This window comes from Vidua macroura, chromosome 5 (assembly GCF_024509145.1).
Source record: "Vidua macroura isolate BioBank_ID:100142 chromosome 5, ASM2450914v1, whole genome shotgun sequence".
Lineage (NCBI taxonomy): Eukaryota > Metazoa > Chordata > Aves > Passeriformes > Viduidae > Vidua > Vidua macroura.
The window spans coordinates 72,880,358-72,904,367 of record NC_071575.1 but is presented as its reverse complement, the minus strand read 5'-3'; the positions used below and the strand labels follow the sequence as shown (position 1 = coordinate 72,904,367).

Below are 24,010 nucleotides of genomic sequence, written 5' to 3'. Positions count from 1 at the left end.
AATTCCCAATCCGTAATTCCCCACCAGTTCCTCCCACAACTCCCATTCCAGAATTTTCCCAGGAGGTGTTTCCCGGTTTGGGTTTTCTGGGAATTTCAGGACACACAAGGAAAGGGAAACTTCGGGAAGTGCAGGAAAACCGGGATGGGAGAGGAAGATCCCTCTGCCCCCCCAATCCCATCCGGAATAAACAGCAGGAGTGGAGGGAAATCCGGGAAAAGCCAAGCTCCAAAAATCCTGGGAAACTCCCCACACTTGGAGGCCACAGCGAGGAAAAAATGTGGGGAAAAGGATAAAGCTGGGAGGGGAGAAAAAATTCCAAGGAAAAATTCCATAGTTACCTACTTCACGGAGCTGCTGGTCTGGAGCGTGGATGGGGATGGAAAAGAGAAAAACATGGAAAAGAGAGAAAAAAAACACATGGAAAAGAGGAAAAAAACATGGAAAAGAGGAAAAAAACATGGAAAAGAGAGGAAAAAACATGGAAAAGAGAGACAAAAAACATGGAAAAGAGAGGAAAAAAACATGGAAAAGATAAAAAAAAACATGGAAAAGAGAGGAAAACAAACATGGAAAAGAGAGGAAAAAAAACATGGAAAAGAGAGGAAAAAACATGGAAAAGAAAAAAAAACATGGAAAAGAGGAAAAAAACCATGGAAAATGTGCAGAGGCACAAACAGAACAACAGGGAAATGAAACATGGGAATGGTCTCCAGCTAAATCCCTGGAATTATCCCCTGGAATGTCGTCCAGGGAAGTGTGGACTCCTCAGCCAGGTCAGAGCATGGAGAATCCCACAAATCCCAACCCAAGATCCCAACCTGGGTTGGAATTCCAGGTCAGGACCATGGAAAATCCCTAAAGCCCAACACAGGAGGCCAAATTTTGGTGAAATTCCGCATCAGGACCACAGCCAGCTCCCAAAATCCCAACAAAAGAGCCCGGATTTGCTTGGAATTCCAGGTCAGAGCACAAAGATCCCCGAAAAATTCAATCTAGGATCCCAAATCCGTTTGGAATTCCAGGCCAGACCATGGAAAATCCCTCCAATCCCAAAAAAATCCCCGAATTTCCTTGGAGTTCCAGGCCAGACCATGGACAACCCCTTCAATCCCAAAAATTATCCCAAATCCAGTTGGAATTCCAGGCCAGACCATGGACAACCCCTCCAATCCCAAAAAAATTCCCACATTTCCTGGGAATTCCAGGTCAGACCATGGACAACCCCTCCAATCCCAAAAATTATCCCAAATCCATTTGGAATTCCAGGTCAGACCATGGACAACCCCTCCAATCCCAAAAAAATCCCCGAATTTCCTTGGAATTCCAGGCCAGACCATGGAAAATCCCTCCAATCCCAAAAAAATCCCCAAATCCGGTTGGAATTCCAGGCCAGACCATGGACAACCCCTCCAATCCCAAAAAAATCCCCAAATCCGGTTGGAATTCCAGGCCAGACAATGGACAACCCCTCCAATCCCAAAAAAATCCCCAAATCCGGTTGGAATTCCAGGTCAGACCATGGACAACCCCTCCAATCCCAAAAATTATCCCAAATCCATTTGGAATTCCAGGTCAGACCATGGACAGCCCCCCCAATCCCAAAAAAATCCCCAAATCCGGTTGGAATTCCAGGCCAGGCCATGGACAACCCCTCCAATCCCAAAAAAATTCCCACATTTCCTGGGAATTCCAAGTCAGACCATGGACAACCCCTCCAATCCCAAAAAAATTCCCACATTTCCTGGGAATTCCAAGTCAGACCATGGAAAATCCCTCCAATCCCAAAAATTATCCCAAATCCGGTTGGAATTCCAGGCCAGACCATGGACAACCCCTCCAATCCCAAAAAAATCCCCAAATCCGGTTGGAATTCCAGGCCAGCCCATGGACAACCCCTCCAATTCCCAAAAATTATCCCAAATCCAGTTGGAATTCCAGGCCAGACCATGGACAACCCCTCCAATCCCAAAAAAATTCCCACATTTCCTGGGAATTCCAGGCCAGACCATGGACAGCCCCTCCAATCCCAAAAATTATCCCAGATCCAGTTGGAATTCCAGGCCAGACCATGGACAGCCCCTCCAATCCCAAAAATTATCCCAAATCCATTTGGAATTCCAGGCCAGACCATGGACAACCCCTCCAATCCCAAAAAAATCCCCGAATTTCCTTGGAATTCCAGGCCAGCCCATGGACAACCCCTCCAATCCCAAAAATTATCCCAAATCCATTTGGAATTCCAGGCCAGCCCATGGACAACCCCTCCAATCCCAAAAAAATCCCCGAATTTCCTTGGAATTCCAGGCCAGACCATGGAAAATCCCTCCAATCCCAAAAAAATCCCCAAATCCGGTTGGAATTCCAGGCCAGACCATGGACAACCCCTCCAATCCCAAAAAAATCCCCAAATCCGGTTGGAATTCCAGGCCAGCCCATGGACAACACCTCCAATCCCAAAAAAATCCCCACATTTCCTTGGAATTCCAAGTCAGCCCATGGACAACCCCTCCAATCCCAAAAAAATCCCCGAATTTCCTGGGAATTCCAGGCCACCCCTCCTTCCCACCTCCCCGAATTCCCGGCGTTTCCCGGCCCGGAACGTTCCATCATTTCCAATCCCACGGCGGACTCAATTCCCTCTGGAATTTTCCCGCCGGTTTTGGGTCACGCTGGAAAACTGGGACAGCTCCGAGGTCACCGGGATGCGGAGTGGAATTAATGAGGAATTTTCTAATTTTGGGATGGGAATCGGGGCCGGCCGCCAGCTCAGAGCGCGGCGGAATATTCCCGACGGGAATATCTCCTGGATTTCTCCATTTCCAAGGAAAACCAAAGCAATTCCCAAATTCCAGCTGGGAATTTGGGGTCACTTGGAGCCCCTCGTTTATGGGTTGGAATTCCAGGTGGGAATAACAATTCCCAGGATTGTCTGGAGCCCAGCAGGGAGCAAATCCATCTGGAATTCCCAGGAAAATCCTGAAATGATTCCCAAAAACCCAATGGGATTTCCATTCCTGAGGTGCCACCTTGGTTTTTCTAGGAATAATCCCAGAATTTAGGGATTCCCAATGGAATTCCCACGCGGAAGGGAAGCACAAGGAGGTTTTTCCAGAGGATGGCGAAAAGCAAAATTCCAGGATGAAATTCTGGGATTCAAATCCAGGAAAAGCTCAAGGAAATGCAGGAATGCCGAAAGGAATCCTTAAAATGATTCCTTAAACCATTAAAATGAAGAGAGGGAATTTTCTTTTGGAAAATTCTGGGGGATTTTCCTGCTAAATTTAAATCCAAAGGTTTTTCCCACTGGGAGCATTTCCTGCTCCAGCCCCTGATCCCAAAAATCTCATTCCCAAAAAGATCCATGAAATTATCCCAAGGATCTGAAAAGCCTCGGCCTGGAAAATTGGATTTCTAATGGAGGCTCTTCCCGAGAATTCCAGGAAAATTCCTTTTTTTTTTTTTTCCTTTTTTTTTTATCTGGAATTCCCAGAATTCCAGCTTTGGGAATAAACTGAGAGAAGGATTTTGGTGCCAAGACAGAATTTTCCAGCTCATCCAAGTGGGAAAATTGATCCCATTCCAGAGATTCCGCTCTCCCTTTTTTTCCAAAGGAAAAGATCCATCCAAAACCAAGATCCAAGGAAAATCCATCGGGATCAACTCGGAAATCAGAGGAAAACTTTGGGAATTCCTCTGCTGGTCAATCCCAAAAAAAGTTTAATGGATTTGGATCCGGCTCCAGAGCCGAGCCCACAAATCCCAGCCCAGGCTTGGGATCCTGGAGGGAAAAAAAAGCAGGAATTGTGGGAATTCTGTCCCAAAAAATTGGAGGGAAAAGACCAGGAAATGTGGGAATTCTGTCCCAAAAAATTGGAGGGAAAAGAGCAGGAAATGTGGGAATTCTGTCCCAAAAAATTGGAGGGAAAAGAGCAGGAAATGTGGGAATTCTGTCCCAAAAAAATCAGAGGGAAAAATAAAAGCAGGAATTGTGGGAATTCTGTCCCAAAAAACTGGAGGGAAAAGAGCAGGAAATGTGGGAATTCTGTCCCAAAAAAATCAGAGGGAAAAATAAAAGCAGGAAATGTGGGAATTCTGTCCCAAAAAATTGGAGGGAAAAGAGCAGGAAATGTGGGAATTCTGTCCCAAAAAAATCAGAGGGAAAAAAAAAAAAAAAAAGCAGGAATTGTGGGAATTCTGTCCCAAAAATCCAAGTTTTGATGGGATCTCCCTCTCTTATCACCAAGGATTTTTCCAGGGATAACTGATAAGAATTCCCAATGTTCTCCCGGATTCCAGGAACAAAGGCCATTTTTATGGGAATTTTCTGGAATAACCCAGCCTCATCCTGGATATTTCCATGATTTGCCGATGGATTTCCATCCACACATTGGGAAAAATCTCCCTTTTTTTTGGGAATTTCAGAAACTCTGGGATGACTCCAATGGATCCCGACCAGGGAACACCGCGGGAATTCCCGGTCTTCTCCAAATAAAGAAGAAATTCCATTAAAAACTGGGAGGTAGGGAATGAAAAAATCCGGGAATTGCCCTGTCCAGCTTCCCCGTGGATGCGGAAATTTGGGAAGAGGGATCTTCCCTGGCAAAAATCGACGCTGAAGGAAAAGCAAAGCACGGGAAAAGTTGGGAATTTTTCAATCCCAAGCAAGATCCCTCCCCCTGGAGGGGAGGAGGAGCCAAGAATTCCTGGAATTCCAGAATGGTTTGGGTGGGAAGGATCTTTGGGACAACTCCAGGGAGAGGGAACAGCCACAATTCTGAACCCTTTCCCAAGAAAAATCCCAAAAATCCTGAGGCCATCCCACCAAACCATCCCCAAATCCCGATTTTTTTCCCTCCCCCCGATATCCAGCAGAATACTTTTTCCTTGGATTTCCAGTCAGAAAAAAATTTGGATTTTGGGAAGTTCAAAGCGGAGCGGCTCCGAAAATTCCACAAAACTTTCCCCGGTGACCTGAAATCCCCAAAAATCCCAATGGAAAAATCCCGGCCTGACCTGAAATGAAGGAATCTAGCCCGGGAAAAAGCGGGATTTGGGACAGATGGCATTCCCGAGGGCTCGGATCATTTTCCAACCGGGAAAGCAGCTGCATCCTGGCTTCTTCCCAACCCTTCCCAAACGACCTTCCCCGAGGAAAAACCAGGAGCAGGAGGAGAAATTCCTGACCTTGGGATGAAGGAAAAACTTCCCAGGAATTCCGAGCCCTGGAGAGGCCACGGGAACGAGCTGATCCCAGGAAATGGGGTGGAAAACGGGAATATGGGATCGGGAAGGATCCTGGGAAGGACGTGGAGCTGCTGGAGCAAATCCAGAGGAGGCACCAGGAGGATTCAAGGGATGGGGCTGGGAGGAAAAGCTGGGAAAACTGGGAATGTTCCCCTGGAGAAGGGAAGGATCCAGGGAGAGCTTCCAGCACATTCCAGGCCCTAAAGGGGCTCCGGGAGAGCTGAAATTTGGGAAAGGAATGGAAGGATGGGACACAGGGAATGGCTTCCCACTGGGAAAAGGGAGCTTGGGGTGGGATCTTGGGAATTGGGAATTCCTGGAATTGCCAGAGCAGCTGGGATCCAGCCCCTGCATCCCTGGAATGTCCAAGGGATGGTGGGAATTTCCCTGCCCTTGGAATGGGAATGATCTCATGGGTAGGGATGGGATCCATCATCCCCCACATCATTCCAGGATCCTGGAGATTCCCAGGCTGCTCCTTGGCTGGAATTCCTGAAATTCCAGCCTCCCACCCTCATCCAGAAATCCCTTTCATTCCCACCCTTCCAGCTCCATTCCCAACATTCCCATTCCCAGGAATCTCCACCATCCCCCGCCCCCCCCATCATTCCAGAACCCTGGAGAGTTCCCTTGGCCGCAATTCCTCCCATTCCAGCCTCTCCCAACATTCCCGGCCACCCCCCGAGCTCAGGGCTCCGCCTGGATCCGGGATTTTCCCAAATCCACGGAACATGACAAAGCAGCGCCGTTCCGGAGCTGCCAAGATTCCCAAAATTCCGCGGATCAGCCTCTCCTGGAGAAATTCCACGAGGGAAGGGATTGGCTCTGAGTTCCTCATCCTCCCGAACTCCGGGAATATCCAGCGGGAAGCGATTCCCGCTCCCAGGGGTCACTCCACGTCCTCCTCCTCCTCCTCCTCCTCCCTCTTCCCACGGCTTGTTTTTCCCTGGAGATCACACGCCAGGAATTTTGGGATGGAGAAGCCAATCCCAAGGATTTTGTGGCAGCGACTCCAGGACCACCCACTCCACGGCAGCACGAGGAAACGCCGGGAAAAGGAGGGGGGGGGGGGGGTGGGAAAAACATCGGGAAAAGCGTTTCGCATCCCAGGAATCCTTCCCGGATCCTGGGATTCCACACCTGCATCCCAGGAATGCCGAAATCGCACGTGAAGCCCTTGGGATTCCAAGGAATGCGCAGGAATTCCTCAGCACGGCCCCTCCTTCCCAGCCGGCTCCCGCTCTCCCGCAGGGAAAACAAATCCATGGGAAGGGCAGCGGGAATGTGGGAGCCGCAATTCCAAGCTGGGAATATTCCCGGTCTCCCTCTCCCGTCATTCCAGAGGCTCCAGCCCCGCGTCGTGCCAGGAATCCGCAAAAAAACCGCGGAGGAGGGAGAGGAGGAGAAGCTCCCGAAACTTTCCGGGGGGGGGGGGGGGGGAGAAAAACTCTGGAATTCTCCGGCTGGCAGGGAATTCCCTTCCTTGGGAAGCTGGCCGCTGGAATTCCGAGCTTCCAGCAGAATTCCCAGCCCAACCCCACGGCAGCGCTGCCGTTATCCAGGAAAATTCCCCTGGGCTATCCATGAGAATTTCCCCGGTTTTATCCATGAAATTTTCCTTGGTGTTATCCACGAAAATTCCCCTGGCGTTATCCATGAAATTCTTCCCCTGGGTTATCCATGAATTTTTCCCTGCCGTTATCCAGGAGAATTTCCCGGCTCCCGCCGCAGCTCTGGAAGCGGAGCCGGGAGAAGCCGGAATGGGCGAGGGGGGTTGGGAATTCGGGATGTGGGAATTCGGGATTTGGGAGCGGAGCCGGGAGGGGCGCGGGGGGGACACGGCCCCGGAGGGGCGGGAATGGGAACGCCGGGAATGGGAACGGAGCCGGAGCGGGGGCCGGCCGCGAGTGCGGCCCCAAAACCGGGAGGGGACCCCAAAACCGGGAGGGGACCCCAAAACCGGGATTGGGACCCCAAAACCGGGATTGGAGATCCCAAAACCGGGATTTGGGACCCCAAAACCGGGATTGGAGATCCCAAAACCGGGATTGGGGACCCCAAAACCGGGATTGGGGACCCCACAGAACTCCAGCCCCAAAACCGGGATTGGGGACCCTAAAACCGGGATTGGGGACCCCAAAACCGGGACTGGGGACCCCACAGAACTCCAGCCCCAAAACCGGGATTGGGGACCCCAAAACCGGGATTGGAGATCCCAAAACCGGGATTGGGGACCCCACAGAACTCCAGCCCCAAAACCGGGATTGGGGACCCCAAAACCAGGATGGGCACCCCACAGAACTGCGGCCCCAAAACCGGGAGGGGAGCCCCAATACCAGGATGGGGACCCCAAAACCAGGAGTAGGGACCCCAAAACTGGGATGAGGACGCCACAGAGCTCTGGCCCCAAAACCAGGATGGGGGCCCCAAAACTGCACAACAGGACTGGGAACCCCACAAAGCTGCAGCCCCAAAACCAGGCTGGGGACCCCACAACAGGATTGGGGACCCCAAAACCAGGATGGGGACCCCACAACAGGATTGGGGACCCCAAAACCAGGATGGGGACCCCACAACAGGATTGGGGACCCCAAAACCAGGATGGGGACCCCACAGAGCTCTGGCCCCAAAACCAGGACGAGGACCCCAAAACCAGGACGGAGACCCCAAAACTGCACAACAGGACTGGGAACCCCACAAAACCGCAGCCCCAAAACCAGCCTGGGGACCCCACAAAACTGCAACCCCACAAACCACCTGGGGACCCCACAGGCACTCTGGAAACACCACGGAGCTGCAGCCCCACACCTGGGCTGGGGGACCCCACAAAACCGCAGCCCCACAACCAGACTGGACACCCCACAAAGCTGCAACCCCAAAACCGAGCAGGGGACCCCACAAAGCTGCAACCCCGTAACTGGGCTGGACACCAGCCATGTGAGCTGGACACCCCACAAAACCGCAGCCCCAAAACCAACCTGGGGACCCCACAGAGCTGCAGCCCCACAGCCGAACTGGGGACCCCAAAGCACTGCAACCCCATAACTGGCCAGGGGACCCCAAAGCCCTGCAGCCCCACAGCCGGGCTGGAGACCCCAAAAGCTGCAGCACCACCCCACAAAGCTGCAACCCCATAACTGGGCTGGAGACCAGCCGGGCGAGCTGGACACCCCACAGAGCTGCAGCCCCACAACTGAGCTTGAGACCCCAAAAGCTGCAGCCCCACAGGTGGGCTGGACCCCCCCCCCCAAAAGCTGCAACCCCACAAGCTGGAGACCCCACAAACAGACTGGACACCCCAAGGCACCGCAGCCCCACAGGTGGGCTGGAGACCCCAGAGTTCTGCAGCCCCACAACCAGACCGGAGATGCCAAAAGCTGCAGTCCCACCCCTGGGATGGGGACCCCACAGCGCTGCAGCCCCACAACCAGACTGCAGACCCCACAGCTCTGCAGCCCCACAACCAGACTGCAGACCCCACAGCGCTGCAGCCCCACAACCAGACTGCAGACCCCACAGCGCTGCAGCCCCACAGGTGGGCTGGAGACCCCACAGTTCTGGAGCCCCACAGGTGGGCTCAAGATCCCAAAAGCTGCAGCCCCACAGGTGGGCTGGACACCCCACAGCCATGCAGCCCCACAAGCAGCCTGCAGACCCCACAGGAGGGCTCAAGACCCCAAAAGCTGCAGCCCCACAGGTGGGCTGGACACCCCAAAAGCCGCAGCCCCACAGGTGGGCAGGACAACCCAATCCCTCCACCCCACACCTGAGCGCTCCCCATCCATCCCTTCATCCCATCCCATCCCATCCCATCCCATCCCTCCCTCCCTCCATCCATCCATCCCAGCCGCGGCCCCACCACTGCCGCATCCAGCACCGGGAGCATCCAGCACCGGGAGCATCCAGCACCGGGGAAATCCAGCACCGGGGAAATCCAGCACCGGGAGCATCCAGCACCGGGATCATCCAGCACCGGGAGCATCCAGCACCGGGAGCATCCAGCACCGGGGAAATCCAGCACCGGGGAAATCCAGCACCGGGAGCATCCAGCACCGGGGAAATCCAGCACCGGGGAAATCCAGCACCGGGGAAATCCAGCACCGGGATCATCCAGCACCGGGAGCATCCAGCACCGGGGAAATCCAGCACCGGGATCATCCAGCACCGGGAGCATCCAGCACCGGGAGCATCCAGCACCGGGAGCATCCAGCACCGGGAGCATCCCCCGCCGCCCCTCCCGCCCTCCCCGGCCGCTCCCCGCCGCCGTCCCGCTGTCCGCGCCGCCGTCCCGGTGTCCCCGCTCACCCTTGACGGCCTCGCCGCGGTTGAGCTGGATCTCGCCATCGCCCTGCGGCGCGTAGCTCTTCACCACGATGAACTTGCGGCCGGGCACGGCGCTGTAAAGCTTCCGCTTGGGCCCGCGCAGCGGGGCGGGCGCGGCGTGGGGCGCGGGCTCGGCACCGGGGCCGGCGGGGGGCCCGGCGGGGCCGGCGGGGCTGTAAACGAACACGTAGGTGACGGTGCTGATGCCCGGCAGCTCGCGGCTCGCCCCGCCGCGCCCCGCGGGCTGCGCCATGGCCGGGGGTGGCCCCCGCGGGGGGCTCAGCGCGGCCCCGGCGGCGCCGCCCGGGCGCGGGCAGCGGCGGAGGCCGGAGCGGCACCGGCTGCGGGGCGGCCGCCGCCCGCCACCGCCGGCTCCATGGCGCAGCGGCGCCGCCCGCCCCGCGCTCCGCTCCGCTCCCTCCGGCGCACCATGGCCCGGGGCAGGTGGGGCCGGAGCCCGCGGCTCCTCCCACGGCGGGCGGGGACGCCGCCGCACCGGCCGCCCCCGCCCCCGCTCCCGCCGCCGCCGCCGCCGCCGCCGCCCCCGCTGCCGGCGCGGTCCCGACCCCGCTCCCGCTCCTGATCCCGCTCCCGATCCTGGTCCCGCGGCCGAGCCCGCTCCCGCTCCTGATCCCGATGCTGCTCCCACTCCTGATCCCAATCCTGCTCCCCGGGCCGACCCCGCTCCCGCTCCTGATCCCGTGGCCGGTCCCGCTCCCGTTCCCGATCCTGATCCCGCTCCCGCTCCTGATCCCGCGGCCGAGCCCGCTCCCGCTCCTGATCCCGCTCCCGCTCCTGATCCCGATGCTGCTCCCAATCCTGATCCCAATCCCGCTCCCGGGGCTGATCCCGGTCCCGCTCCTGCTCCTGATCCCAATCCCGCTCCCCGGGCCGAGCCCGCTCCCGCTCCTGATCCCGCGGCCGGTCCCGCTCCCGTTCCCGATCCTGATCCCGCTCCCGGATCCCAACGCCGCTCCCGCTCCTGCTCCTGATCCCGATGCTGCTCCCGCTCCTGATCCCAATCCCTCTCCCGGGGCCGATCCCACTCCCGGTCCTGATCCCAATCCCGCTCCCGCTGCTGATCCCAATCCCAATCCCGCTCCCGCTCCCGATGCTGCTCCCGGTTCCTGATCCCAATCCCGCTCCCGGGGCCGATCCCGCTCCCGCTGCTCATACCGACCCCGCTCCCGGGGCCGATCCCGGGACTGTCGAGCAGCACCCGCATTCCCGTGTGGGAGTGGGAGTGGGAACGGGAATGGGTGTGGGACCATGCCACAGACATCCCGGGGCCGATCCCGATCCCGATCCCGATCCCGATCCCGATCCCGATCCCGATCCCGGTCCCGGTCCCGGTCCCGGTGCGGCGCGTCCGGAGTCGCCCCCTGGCGGCCGCTGCCGGCGCTGCCCCGGGGAGGGAGCGGGAGTGGGAATGGGAACGGGAACGGGAATGGGAATGGGAATGGGAATGGGAATGGGAATGGGAATGGGAATGGGAATGGGAGTGGGAGTGGGAATGGGAACGGGAATGGGAATGGGAGTGGGAATGGGAGTAGGAATGGGTGTGGGAATGGGAACGGGAATGGGAGTGGGAATGGGAGTGGGAATGGGAACGGGAATGGGAATGGGAATGGGAATGGGAGTGGGAACGGGAACGGGAATGGGAGTGGGAATGGGAACGGGAATGGGAACGGGAATGGGAACGGGAATGGGAGTGGGAATGGGAGGGGGAATGGGAACGGGAACGGGAACGGGAATGGGAGTGGGAGTGGGAGTAGGAATGGGTGTGGGAATGGGAATGGGAACGGGAATGGGAACGGGAACGGGAATGGGAGTGGGAGTGGGAGTAGGAATGGGTGTGGGAATGGGTGTGGGAATGGGATCGGATGTGGGAGCAAGATCGGGATGAGAGCGGGATCGGGATCGGGATTGGGATTGGGGCAGGGAAGGGAGCAGCTGCGGGGCGGGGAGGACACGGGGAACGGGGAGCGGGATGGGAACGGGATGGGAACGGGACGGGAATGGGATGGGAACGGGACGGGAAGAGGACGGGAGGAAGGACTGGAGGGTCCCCAGGTCCCATTCCCGGTTCGGGGCTGCCCGCGGTGCCCCCAATTCCATATTTGCCCCCAAAATTCCCTGTTTTCCCACCCCAATTCCATATTTACCTCCCCCCCGCCCCCCCCAGTTTTTGCGGGGTAACTGCGGGAATTGCGGGAATTCCAGGGATTTGCGGGGATTGCGGGAATCCCGGGAATGCTCCGAGCGGGCAGAGCCCCGCCCGGGCACAGCGACACCGGTGCCACCCCTGTGAGCCTCTGTCACCTGTGCCAGCCTGTGCCACCCCTGCCTGTGCCATCCCTGGTGCCACCCCCGTGCCATCCCTGGTGCCCCACTGTCACCTGTGCCAGCCTGTTCCTCTCTGTCACCTGTGCCATCCCTGGTGCCACCCCTGTGCCATCCCTGTGAGCCACTGTCACCTGTGCCAGCCTGTGCCACCCCTGCCTGTGCCATCCCTGGTGCCATCCCTGGTGCCACCCCTGTGTCCCACTGTCACCTGTGCCAGCCTGTTCCTCTCTGTCACCTGTGCCATCCCTGGTGCCACCCCTGTGCCATCCCTGTGTCCCACTGTCACCTGTGCCAGCCTGTTCCTCTCTGTCACCTGTGCCAGCCTGTGCCACCCCTGCCTGTGCCATCCCTGGTGCCATCCCTGTGCCATCCCTGGTGCCACTGTCACCTGTGCCAGCCTGTTCCTCTCTGTCACCTGTGCCACCCCTGTGCCACCCCTGTGCCATCCCTGGTGCCACTGTCACCTGTGCCAGCCTGTTCCTCTCTGTCACCTGTGCCATCCCTGGTGCCACCCCTGTGCCATCCCTGGTGCCACTGTCACCTGTGCCAGCCTGTTCCTCTCTGTCACCTGTGCCACCCCTGTGCCATCCCTGGCTGCCATTGTCACCTGTGTTCCTCTCTGTCACCTGTGCCACCCTGTGCCACACCTGTGCCCCAGTGCCACCCATGCCACCCCTGGGTGCCACTGCCACCTGTGCCAACCCGTGCCCCAGTGACACTGAGGGCCACCACCAGTTGTGTCACCTGCACCAACCTATGCCCCGGTGTCACCTCAGTGCCACTGGTGCCATCCCTGGGTGCCACTGTCACCTGTGCCCTGGTGCCAGTGCCCACTGCCACCCACAGCGACACGTGACATTGTCACCTGTGCCAGCCCGTGCCCCAGTGCCACTTCTGACAATCTGCGCCCTGCTGCCACCCACAGTGACACTGAGTGCCACTGTCACCTGTGCCAGCCTGTGCCCCTCTGTCACCTGTGCCAACCTGTGCCACCACCAGTTGTGCCACCCCGTGCCCCAGTGCCATCCCTGGGTGCCATTGTCACCTCTGCCAGCCTGTGCCCCAGTGCCACCTGTGCCAGCCTGTGCCCTCTGTCACCTCTGCCTACCTGTGGCCCTCTGTCACCTGTGCCACCCTGTGCCTCAGTGCCACCTGTGCCATCCCTGGCTGCCATTGTCACCTGTGCCCTGGTGCCAGTGCCCACTGCCACCCACAGCGACACGTGACATTGTCACCTGTGCCACCCTGTGCCCACTGTCACCTCTGCCACCCTGTGTCACTCTGTCACCTGTGCCACCCTGTGCCCACTGTCACCTGTGCCACCCTGTGTCACTCTGTCACCTGTGCCACCCTGACCCCATTGTCACCTGTGCCACCCTGTGTCCCATTGTCACCTGTGCCACCCTGTGCCTCAGTGCCACCTGTGCCATCCCTGGCTGCCATTGTCACCTGTGCCACCCTGTGCCCTCTGTCACCTGTGCCACCCTGTGCCCACTGTCACCTGTGCCAGCCTGTGTCCCATTGTCACCTGTGCCCCTCTGTCACCTGTGCCCCATTGTCACCTGTGCCCATTGTCACCTGTGCCACCCTGTGCCCTCCTCCTGTGCCCGGGCCGGGCCCTTTCCCGGCTCCCTCTGGAATTTTCCCGCCTTTCCCAGCTCCGCTCCCTTCTCTCCTGGCGGGAAGAGCCCCAGGAATTCCCAGGGGGAAAGTGTGGGAAGAGCTCAGCTCGCAGCACCAACCCCCGAATTCCAGAGCTTGGGAAAGAATTCCAAGGGCACCGAGCCCACCCTGAGCCCTGAGCAGAATTCCGGGAATTCCTTGGACACCTCCAGGGATGGGCGCTCCAAAGCTCCCTGAGGATCTCCTGCCGGGGCCTGACCCCTTTTCCATGGGGAGAAAAAAATTCCACAAGGAAAAAAAACTCCACGAGGAGGAAAAAATTCCATGAGTAAAAAATTCCATCGGCAAAAAATTCCACGAGGAAAAAAATTCCAGGAGCGGAGCTGCCGGGATGGGGTTGGAGCTTTTCCATGGGAGCGAATTCCCGGGAGTTTTTCCGGCGGAGTTTTCCCTTCATCCCTTTTATCTCCCCGTGCCAGGAGGCTCCAGGCCCGCATTCCATGAATCCCCAGCTCATCCCGGATTTCCGAGCGGCAGCCGGATAAATCCAACAGCGGGGATTAAGCGTGAGATTCCCAAAATTCCCGGTGGATCCGGGATTTCTCCACGCTCCGTGCCCACGTCCTCCTGCCGGGATTCCCACGGGATTCCGAAGGGAAAGGGAATTCTGGGAAGGAGCAGCAGCTCTTCCTCCCGCCTTGGGTTTTGCGTTCCATGGAAATTTTTGCCCTGGATCGCCTCCGTCCCGTTGGAATTCCAGGTGGGATTGATGGGATTCCATGTCTGATTCCAGGGAATTCCAGCCCATGGAAGCGTCCGGCTGGACTTGGGCACCTGGTGGTGCTTCCATGGGGAATTGTCCCATTCCAGGATGGAAAAACTTCCTTGGGAATAAACTTGGAATAAACACCCAGAGAATTCCCATTCCAGGTGGACGAACGGACCACGATATTCCCAAAAATCGCTTCCGACGCATCCAAAGATCCCAAAAATCCAGGATGTTTTCATTTCCACAGGATTTCATGGGGAACCATCAGAAGTGAATTCCAGGCGAAGGATTCCGAGATTGGTTTAAACAACGCTTCCCTTGGGAATTCCCAGAATTCCCACAATTCCTGGCTCTGTTTTCCAGGATTCCTGACCTCTTTTTCCCAGGGAAAAGAGCCCAAATCCTGGGAAGAGCATCTGGAAGGAAGCTCATCCCGGAAAAAAAGAGGATCAGGAGGGACCTCCTCCCTCCAGAATTCCATGGCAGAGGCTGCAGCCGGCTGGGATTTGGGATCTGCTCCCAGGAAATCCCAGGGAACAGCCTCGAGCTGTGCCAGAGGAATTTTAGGCTGGATATTGGGGAAAAAAAATCCTGAATTTTCACACAGAAATAGGGAAAAAAAATCCCAAATTCCCACAGAATCAGGGAAAATTCCTGAATTTTCACACAGAATTAGGAAGAATTCCTGAATTCCCACAGAATTAGAGAAAATTCCTGCTCTTAGAATTCCTCTCTCTGGGAGCATCCTGGGATTCTCCATCCCTGCACTTGGACACGGTTCCAGGATTTCCAACCCTGTTTTCCGGGATTTCCAACCCTGTTTTCCAGGATTTCCAACCCTGTTTTCCGGGATTTCCAACCCTCCTTTCCAGGATTTCCAACCCTGTTTTCCAGGATTTCCAACGCCTCCTTTCCAGGATTTCTGACCCTGTTTTCCGGGATTTCCAACCCTGTTTTCCAGGATTTCTGATCCTCTTTTCTGGGACTTCTGACCCAGTTTTCCGGGATTTCCGATGCCTGTTTTCTGGGATTTCCAACTCTGTTTTCCGGGATTTCCAGCCCCTCTTTCCCAGGCTGGTGGGATCTGGGGGTGGCACCCGGAGCTGCCGGTGGCCGCGGATCCGACTTCAGCCCCAGGGATTCCCCGTCATTCCCAGGATCGTTCTCCCAACATTTCTGGGATCCTCTGCCCAACATTCCCAGGATTTTTTTGCCCAGCATTTCCAGGATCCTTCTCCCAGCATTCCCAGGATGATTCTCCCAAAGTTTCCAGATGATTTCCCCAACATTTCCAGGATTGTTTTCCCATTTCCAGGATGGTTTTCCCAACATTTCCAGGATCCTTTCTCTAAAGTTTCCAGGATGATTCTCCCAACATTTCCAGGATGGTTTTCCCAACATTTCCAGGATCCTTTCTCTAAAGTTTCCAGGATGATTCTCCCAACATTTCCAGGATGGTTTTCCCAACATTTCCAGGATCCTTTCTCTAAAGTTTCCAGGATGATTCTCCCAACATTTCCAGGATGGTTTTCCCAACATTTCCAGGATCCTTTCCCTAAAGTTTCCAGGATCTTTTCCCCAGCATTCCTGGGACCTTTTCCCCAAAGTTTCCAGGATGGTTTCCCTGACATTCCCAGGATGATTCTCTCAACATTCCCAGGATGATTCTCTCAACATTTCCAAGATCCATTCCCTAAAGTTTCCAGGATCTTTTCCCAACATTCCTGGGATCTCTTCCCAACATTCCCAGGATTGTTCTCCATGGACAGGGACACCTTTCCCTATCCCAGGTTGCTCCAAGCCCCATCCAACCCGGCTTTGGGCACTTCCAGGGGTGGGATTTGACTCCAAACCTGGAAACCTGGAATTGTTCCTGGACAAATCCAAACCTCTGCATCCCACCGGGAAATCCCACAGTTCATTTCATTCCCTAAATCCAACAGCAGCAGGAAAAAAAAAATATCCCAGGAATTGCTGGGAATTCCTGGGGTTCCTTTGGCCGATGGCAGAGAGGGAAAACTTCCCTATGGATGTGGAAATTCCAAGGTGCTGAAATCTGGGATAAACGGGGACATTTTGGGAAGATCCCACCTGGAAAGAAGCAGCAGGAATGAAGGAAGGATTTTGGGATGAGGCTGGCCGGACACATCGGGAATGTTGAGGAGGGATTAAAGGATTCCAAGAATTACATTGGAAACTCCGGTTGTGTGTCCAGGAGAGGGGAAAAAATGGGAATAAGGAAAACTGGAGGAATTCAGACACTGAATTCCCTTGGGGGGAAAAAAAGCCCGGAGCAAACAAAGCCTGGATGGAAGAAATGTGGGATCAGAGGGAATTGCCATGGAAAGGTGGGAAAAGGAGCTGATCCCGAAAATCCCGGCTCTTCCCAGATCCAGGGGATGATTCCCTGAGCCGAAGCCTCCCTTCCCAAAATGGGAATATCTGGGATGTGCCAGGAGCTGGGCAGGAAAACCAGGATGGATCCAAGATCCTTCCCAAATGCAGAGGGCTCCAAAAACTGGGAATGAGGCTGGGATGAATGTAAGGAATGAAATATCCGGAGGGATGATCCCAGCACGAGGAGCTGGATGGGGAAACTCGTGGTGTTGGAGTGGGATTGGGAAAAGCGCGGAGGCTCCGGAGGCTCCGGCACGCGGGGAATGAGTCAGAGTCACGGCCGGGAGGGAGGGAGGAGGGATCCAACTAAAACCTGGAAAAAACACATGGAAAAGTTCCTGCTGGCCCAGCCCTGCTGCTCCTGGGAATGGCTGAGGGACCCCCTGGAATTCCGGGAGCAGCGCCGCAGCAGGAAAAGGGAGCTGGGAAAGGGGCTGGAAAACCTCCCTTGGAATAAAAAACTGGGACAACACTAAATATTCCTGGTATTCCCTGGAAGACCTGCCCCGGAATCCATTTTTCTCCAGGATTTTTCCAGGAAAATGTGAGAAGGCTCCGGTTATTACGGATATCCCTTGCCGTGGAGTCAAGGAGTTTTTGTTGGGAATTAAAACTTCCAAGGTTTTTTTTTTCCCAACTCGAACTGTTCAGATTGCAAACCTGGGAATTTCTCCTGCCCAAGCTCCATGGAATGAATTCCGTGACCCCTCTATCCCTGGAAAAACCTGGAAATAACGGAGCAAAACGCTCTTTCCTAGGGATATTTTCCCTGCAAAAGGTTGGGAATCACGGAGCAAGCTCCAGGAATCCTCGGGAAGTTTGGACAAGGAGTTGGGCAGAGCTGCTCCAGGGAATTTTGGGAATATTTCCAAGACTATGGATTTTAGAATCCCACGCTATTTTTGACCTCCCGATGCCTCTGTATCCTACTCCTACCCAAATTCCTGAGATTCCCACATTCCAAGGCTGGGTTGGAGCAACCTGGGGTAGCGGGAGGTGTCCCTGCCCTTGGAATGGGGTGGAATTGGATCCGCCTCAGGATCCTTCCCGTCCCAGGATTCCACAATTCCAACAGAATCCTCCAAATCCAAATCCGGACCCCGCGGGCACCGCAGGGGTGTCCCAAAATCCCTGGACACGCCAGGGACACCGGAATTGGTGACCATTCCCAATCCAGGCAAACCAACGTTCCCACGGGACACGGCGGGCAGGGATGAGGAGCAGCGGGATAACACCAGATCCAACCCCGATCCCAATCCCATTGGAGCCAATGGATGCCATATCCACAATATCCGTGATATCCACGATATCCACAATATCCATGGATCCATGATATCCACGGTATCCATGATCCGAGCATGGAAAGGCGGGAAAACCCCGGGAAAAACCCAGGGAACAATGGAATCTGAGCATGGGATGGAGCGAAAACCCAGGGAAAAACCAAATTTGACACTGGGGTCACGGGGATGAGGAGGGATGGGTGGAGGGAAAAACCCAGGGAAAATCCAGGGAAAAACTGGATCTGACCCCGGAATAGCGGGAAAAACCCATGGAAAATCCAATGATCCACCATAACCGCGATCCTCATCGGAACAACAAACCTTTCCCACTCTTCCCACCTTCCCACATCCCCCTAATCCATGGGATCGCATTCCCAGCTCCGTCTAATTCCTCCCACACCCTCCAATCCATGGGATTGCATTCCCATCACTAACACCTCCCACATCCCCCAATCCATGGGATCCATTGGCAACTCTAATTCCTTTCACACTCTCCCAGCCCATCGGATCCCATTCCCAGCTCAAACTCCTCCCACACCCCAACCCAATCCAAGGGATCGCATTCCCATCTCTAACTCCTCCCACATCCCTCAATCCATGGGATCCCATTCCCAATTCTAATTCTTTCCACATCCCACAATCCACAGGATCCCATTCTCATCTCCAACCCTTCCCACACCCCAACCCAATCCAAGGGATCGCATTCCCATCACTAACTCCTCCCACACCCTTCAATCCATGGGATCCATTCCCAGCTCTAATTCTTTCCACACCCCACAATCCACAGGATCCCACTCCCATCTCCAACCCCTCCTGCACCCCAACCCAATCCATGGGATCCCATTCCCATCTCCAGCTCCTCCCACACCCCTCAATCCATGAGATCCCATTCCCAATTCTAATTCTTTCCACACCCCCCAGTCCATGGGATCCCATTCCTATCTCCAGCCCCTCCCACACCCCACAATCCACGGAATCCCATTCCCATCTCCAACCCCTCCCACACCCCAACCCAATCCACGGGATCCCATTCCCATCTCCAACCCAATCCACGGAATCCCATTCCCAACTCCAGCTCCTCCCACACCCCACAATCCACGGGATCCCATTCCCATCTCCAACCCAATCCACGGAATCCCATTCCCAACTCCAGCTCCTCCCACACCCCTCAATCCATGGGATCCCATTCCCATCTCCAACCCCTCCCACACCCCAACCCAATCCGCGGGATCCCATTCCCATCTCCAACCCAATCCGCGGGATCCCATTCCCGATCCCACACCTGGCTTTCCCGCGGCTGCTCCGGCGCAGCGAGGGCGCCTCGGCCTCCCTCTCCTCCTGCACGCGCTGCAGCGAGGGCGAGCGGCTGTGGGCGCTGCGGGCGCTGCCCGAGCTGGCCAAGCTCCCGTCCCCGGCCGCCATTCCCGAGGCCGCGATTCCGGCGGCCGCTTCCTGCATCTGGACCAGGAGCTGCGGCGGGAGGCTCCGGAGCGACGGCACCGGGGAATACGAGGTGCGGCTCTCGGCTTTCAGGTTGTTGTCGCTGGCCGAGCGCTGGAGGACGCGCGGCGACGCCAACCCGCCGGAGCCGAGGAGCCGGCGGCGCTTGGTGTAGCTGGGAGTTTCTCGGAAAGGCACTGGGAATGAAAAGTGGGAATGTGGGATTAGTGGAAAGCTGGGAGTCGTGGGGAAAGATGGAAGAGGGTCGGGGGGGAAGGTTGGGAATGGGTGTGGAGTTGGGTTGGGAGTTTCTTGGAAAGGCGCTGGGGGAAAAAATATTGGAATGTTGGATTAGGTGGGAATCTAAACCCCAGAAAATATGGGAATATGGGATTAGGTGGGAATCTAAGGTCCAAAAAAAAATGGGAATATGGGATTAGGTGTTGGGAATGCAGTTGTGGGAAAAAATGGAAAAGCGTAGGGGAGAAGGTTGGGAGTGGGTGTGGAGTTGGGTTGGGAAGAAGGTCAGGAGTTTCTTGGAAAGGCACTGGGAATAAAAAATGGGAATGTGGGATTAGGTGGGAATCTAAGGCCCAAAAGAGATGGAAACATGGGATGAGGTGTTGGGAGTGTGGTTGTGGGGAAAGATGGAAGAGGGTGGGGGAAAAGGTTGGGAATGGGTGTGGAGTTGGATTGGGAAGAAGGTCGGGAGTTTCTTGGAAAGGCACTGGGGAAAAAATGGGAATATTGGATTAGGTGGGAATCTAAACCCCAGAAAATACGGGAATATGGGATTAGGTGTTGGGAATGGAGTTGTGGGAAAAAATGGAAAAGGGTGGGGGAGAAGGTTGGGAATGGGTGTGGAGTTGGGTTGGGAAGAAGGTCGGGAGTTTCTTGGAAAGGCACTGGGAAAAAAAACGGGAAGATGGGATTAGGTGGGAATCTAAGGACTAAAAAAATGGGAATATGGGATTAGGTGGGAATCTAAACCCCCCAAAAAATGGGAATACAGGATTAGGTGTTGGGAGTGTGGTTGTGGGAGAAGATGGAAGAGGGTGGAGGATGAGGAGGGTTGGGAATTCCTGTGGAGCTGGCTTGGGAATTCCTGTGGAGCTGGCTTGGGAAGAAGGGAATGGCCTCCATCTGCTCCCAGCTCCTCTCCCAGCCCTGGGAATCCATGGGATCCAACCATGGATCAGCACCGGGAAGGGTTTGGAAGTGGCATCGCTGGAAGCTCTGATGGACTAAGCCAGGACCAGTGGAATTCCAACAGTCCAGCTGCCACCGGGATCGGCGCTTCCGCAAATCCCGGCTGCTCCTCCTATTCCAAGTCCTTATTCCATAGCTCCAGGAATGTGCCAAGGGAAAGATGGGAATATCCAGCACACGGAATAAATCACCAACGACTCCCTGCCCTGAATTCCCTCCCAATCCTTGGGAATGCCGGGGAAAAGTGACCTCCCGGATCCACCTGGAAGTGCAAACTCCAGCTCCACTGAGGGACCGGGAGTGGAATCCCCATCCCGGAGGGATTTCAAGTGGAATGTGGGGACATGGATCAGTGGTGGCCTTGGAAGGGCTGGGAATTCTTGGATTCAATGTCTTAAAGGACTTTTCCAGACTAAACAATTCCGTGATCCACGAAATGGATCCGGATGTTCCGGGAAGGGAAGAGGTTAAACCATGGGGTCCCTGCACTCCAAACTTCCAGGAAAATGGGATTTTCCAATATTTTGTTTAATGAGCTCATTCCATCCCGAAGTTTAACATCCCTAAAATTTGTCTGGTGCCTGTGGCAAAATCCAGCGGGAAATCCGGATGTGGCCACATCCAGCCCATTCCTGCTGCCAAAACATCGGGAAAAACACGGATTGCTCCCACTCCAAGTGGAACAGGAGACAGGGAACAGGGAATTCCAAGCCCTCTGGATCTGGGATATTCCCAGAGCTGCCATTCCAAGGTCACCACTCCCATGGCACCTTCCAGAGGTGAATCCTGAGGATGCTCCGAGGCCACCAGGAGAAGGAAAATCCCGGGATGGGGAAGGAGCAGTCCAGGCTGAGCACGGCCATGCTCGGAATATTTTCCTGAGGAATATTTGAGGTTCAAAGTCCGAGGATTTCAGGCTCCTGGAACTCTTCCAGTTGCCGTGGCAACGCCAGGCGTTCATTCTCCACTGAGTTCCAACCTCGGGTGTGGGAATTTCTCCCGGCAGCGGCACTTCCCGGATCCTGTCGGCACCCCCTGCCCTCAGCGCCCACATCCGGCCATTCCCAAGGGGAAAACCGGACAAAACTCTGGAATTTCTGAGCCAAAGGGGTTGGAAAAGCCCTGCCAGGCAATGAAACCCAACCGAAGCAAAGGCCACCACTGATCCGTGTCCCCACGTGCCACCAGCGAGGACAGATGTCCCACCAAGGCCATCCCAATGGGAAAGCTGGACCAAAATGATGGAATTTGGGAGCCAGAGGGGTTGGAAAAGCCCTCCCAGGCAATGAAATCCAACCGCTGCAAGGCCACCTCTGATCCGTGTCCCCAAGGGCCACCAGAAGTGGGATGTCCCACCAAGGCCATCCCAATGGGAAAATTGGGTCAAACGTATGGAATTTTGGAGCCAGAGGGGCTGGAAAAAGCCCTTCAAGGCCATCAATCCCAACCTTTCCCAGCACTGCAAGGCCACCACTGATCCGTGTCCCCAGAGGCCACCAGCAAGGAGGGATGTCCCACCAAGGCCATCCCAACGGGAAAATGCACAAAACTATGGAATTTGGGAGCCAGAGGGGTTGGAAAAGCCCTCCCAGACAGTGAAATCCAATGGCTGCAAGGCCACCACTGATCTGTGTCCCCAAGGGCCACCAGCAAGGAGGGATGTCCCAGCAAGGCCATCCCAATGGGATAAAACGATGGAATTTCGGGGCCACATCCCAGTGGGATAGCTGGACCAAAATGATGGAATTTCTGAGCCAAAGGGTTTGGAAAAGCCCTCCCACACAATGGAATCCAACCACTGCAAGGCCACCACTCATCCATGTCCCCAAGGGCCACCAGAAGTGGGATGTCCCACCAAGGCCATCCCAATGGGAAAGCCGGGCCAAAATGATGGAATTTCGGAGCCAGAGGGGTTGGAAAAGCCCTCCAAGGCCATCAATCCCAACTGCTGCAAGGCCACCACTGATCCGTGTCCCCAGGGGCCACCAGAAGTGGGATGTCCCACCAAGGCCATCCCAGTGGGAAAGCCGGGCCAAAATGTATGGAATTTTGGTGACAAAGGGGTTGGAAAAGCCCTTCCATAAAATGGAATCCAACCACTGCAAGGTCACCCCTGATCCGTGTCCCCGGGAGCCACCGGAAGAGGGATGTCCCACCAAGGCCAGGTGTCACCCCGGCATGGGACACATTCCCGGAGATGTTTCATTTGGGACTCCATCGCTCCTTACAGAAAATCCCTGGAAAAAAATCCGGGAAGCGGAAGTCCTGCCTGAAGAACTTCCCAAGAGGGAGCGGCCTCAAGCTGTGCCAGGGAAAGGATAGATTGGATTTTTGGGATCATTTTTCTATGGAAAGGGGGGTCAGGCCTCGGCAGGGGCTGCCCGGGAGCTTTGGGGTGCCCATTCCTGGAGGTGTCCAAGGAATTCCTGGAGGTGGCACTCGGGGCTCTGGTGGGGATCGGGCCCAGCTGGGACTCGGTGCCCTTGGAATTCTTTCCCAGCCTCAGTGATCCCGGGATTCTGGAGTTGCAAACTGGCTGGGTGAGCACATGGAATTTTGGAGCCAGAGGGGTTGGAAAAGGCCCTCCAAGGCCATCAGTGATGATGATGATGATGAAGAACCACTGGGAACGAATTCCCCAAGAGCTGGAATCAGGACATTCCCAGACTCCTGCCAGATTCCCAGCTCAGGGAATGTTTCCTCATCCCATCCCCCTGAATCCACATTTCCCAGGGGGAAAAGGGACGGAAGGGGAGAGATGATGGTGGCGATGGTGAAGACAATGACGAAGAAGATGAAGATGATGGTGGTGAGGATGAAGAACCAGCAAGCCCAAACTCCAGGAGCCAGAATCGGGACATTCCCAGACTCCTGCCAGATTCCCAATTCTTTGGAAGTTTTCCTCATCCCACCCTGTGGAGTCCACAATTCCCAGTGGGAAAGGACAGGAAAGGAAAGAAGATGGTGGTAGTGATGATGATGATGGTGATGAAGAACCACCAAGCCGGAATTCTAGGATCCAGAACCAGGACATTCCCAGATTTCCAGTTCTACGGAATGTTTCCTTATCCCACCCTCTGTAATCCGCAATTCCCAATGGGAAAAACTGGGAAGGGAGAGATGATGGTGGTGAAGATGATGATGATGAAGAAGAACCACCACCAAGTCCAAACTCCAGGATCCAGAACCAGGACATTCCCAGATTTCCAATTCTACGGAACATTTCCTCATCCCACCCTCCGGAATCCACAATTCCCAGTGGGAAAATCCCGGGAAGGAGACAACAAAGGAACAAAACTCGGAGCAATTCCCGCAGCGAGCTCCGGATATTCCTTCCCACACCTTTCCCAGACTTTATTCCAGCTTTGTTTACCGA

The 24,010-nt window shown here is 55.7% G+C and overlaps 1 protein-coding gene across 1 annotated transcript in view; it reads right to left on the bottom strand.

The window, feature by feature from the left end:
- SHANK3 (SH3 and multiple ankyrin repeat domains 3) overlaps positions 1–24,010 on the bottom strand; it is a 179,018-nt gene that overhangs the window by 84,499 nt on the left and 70,509 nt on the right. The window contains 2 exon segments of the mRNA XM_053978334.1: positions 9,553–9,743; positions 19,268–19,622. Of these exon segments, the coding sequence (XP_053834309.1) occupies positions 9,553–9,743; positions 19,268–19,622 (546 nt within the window).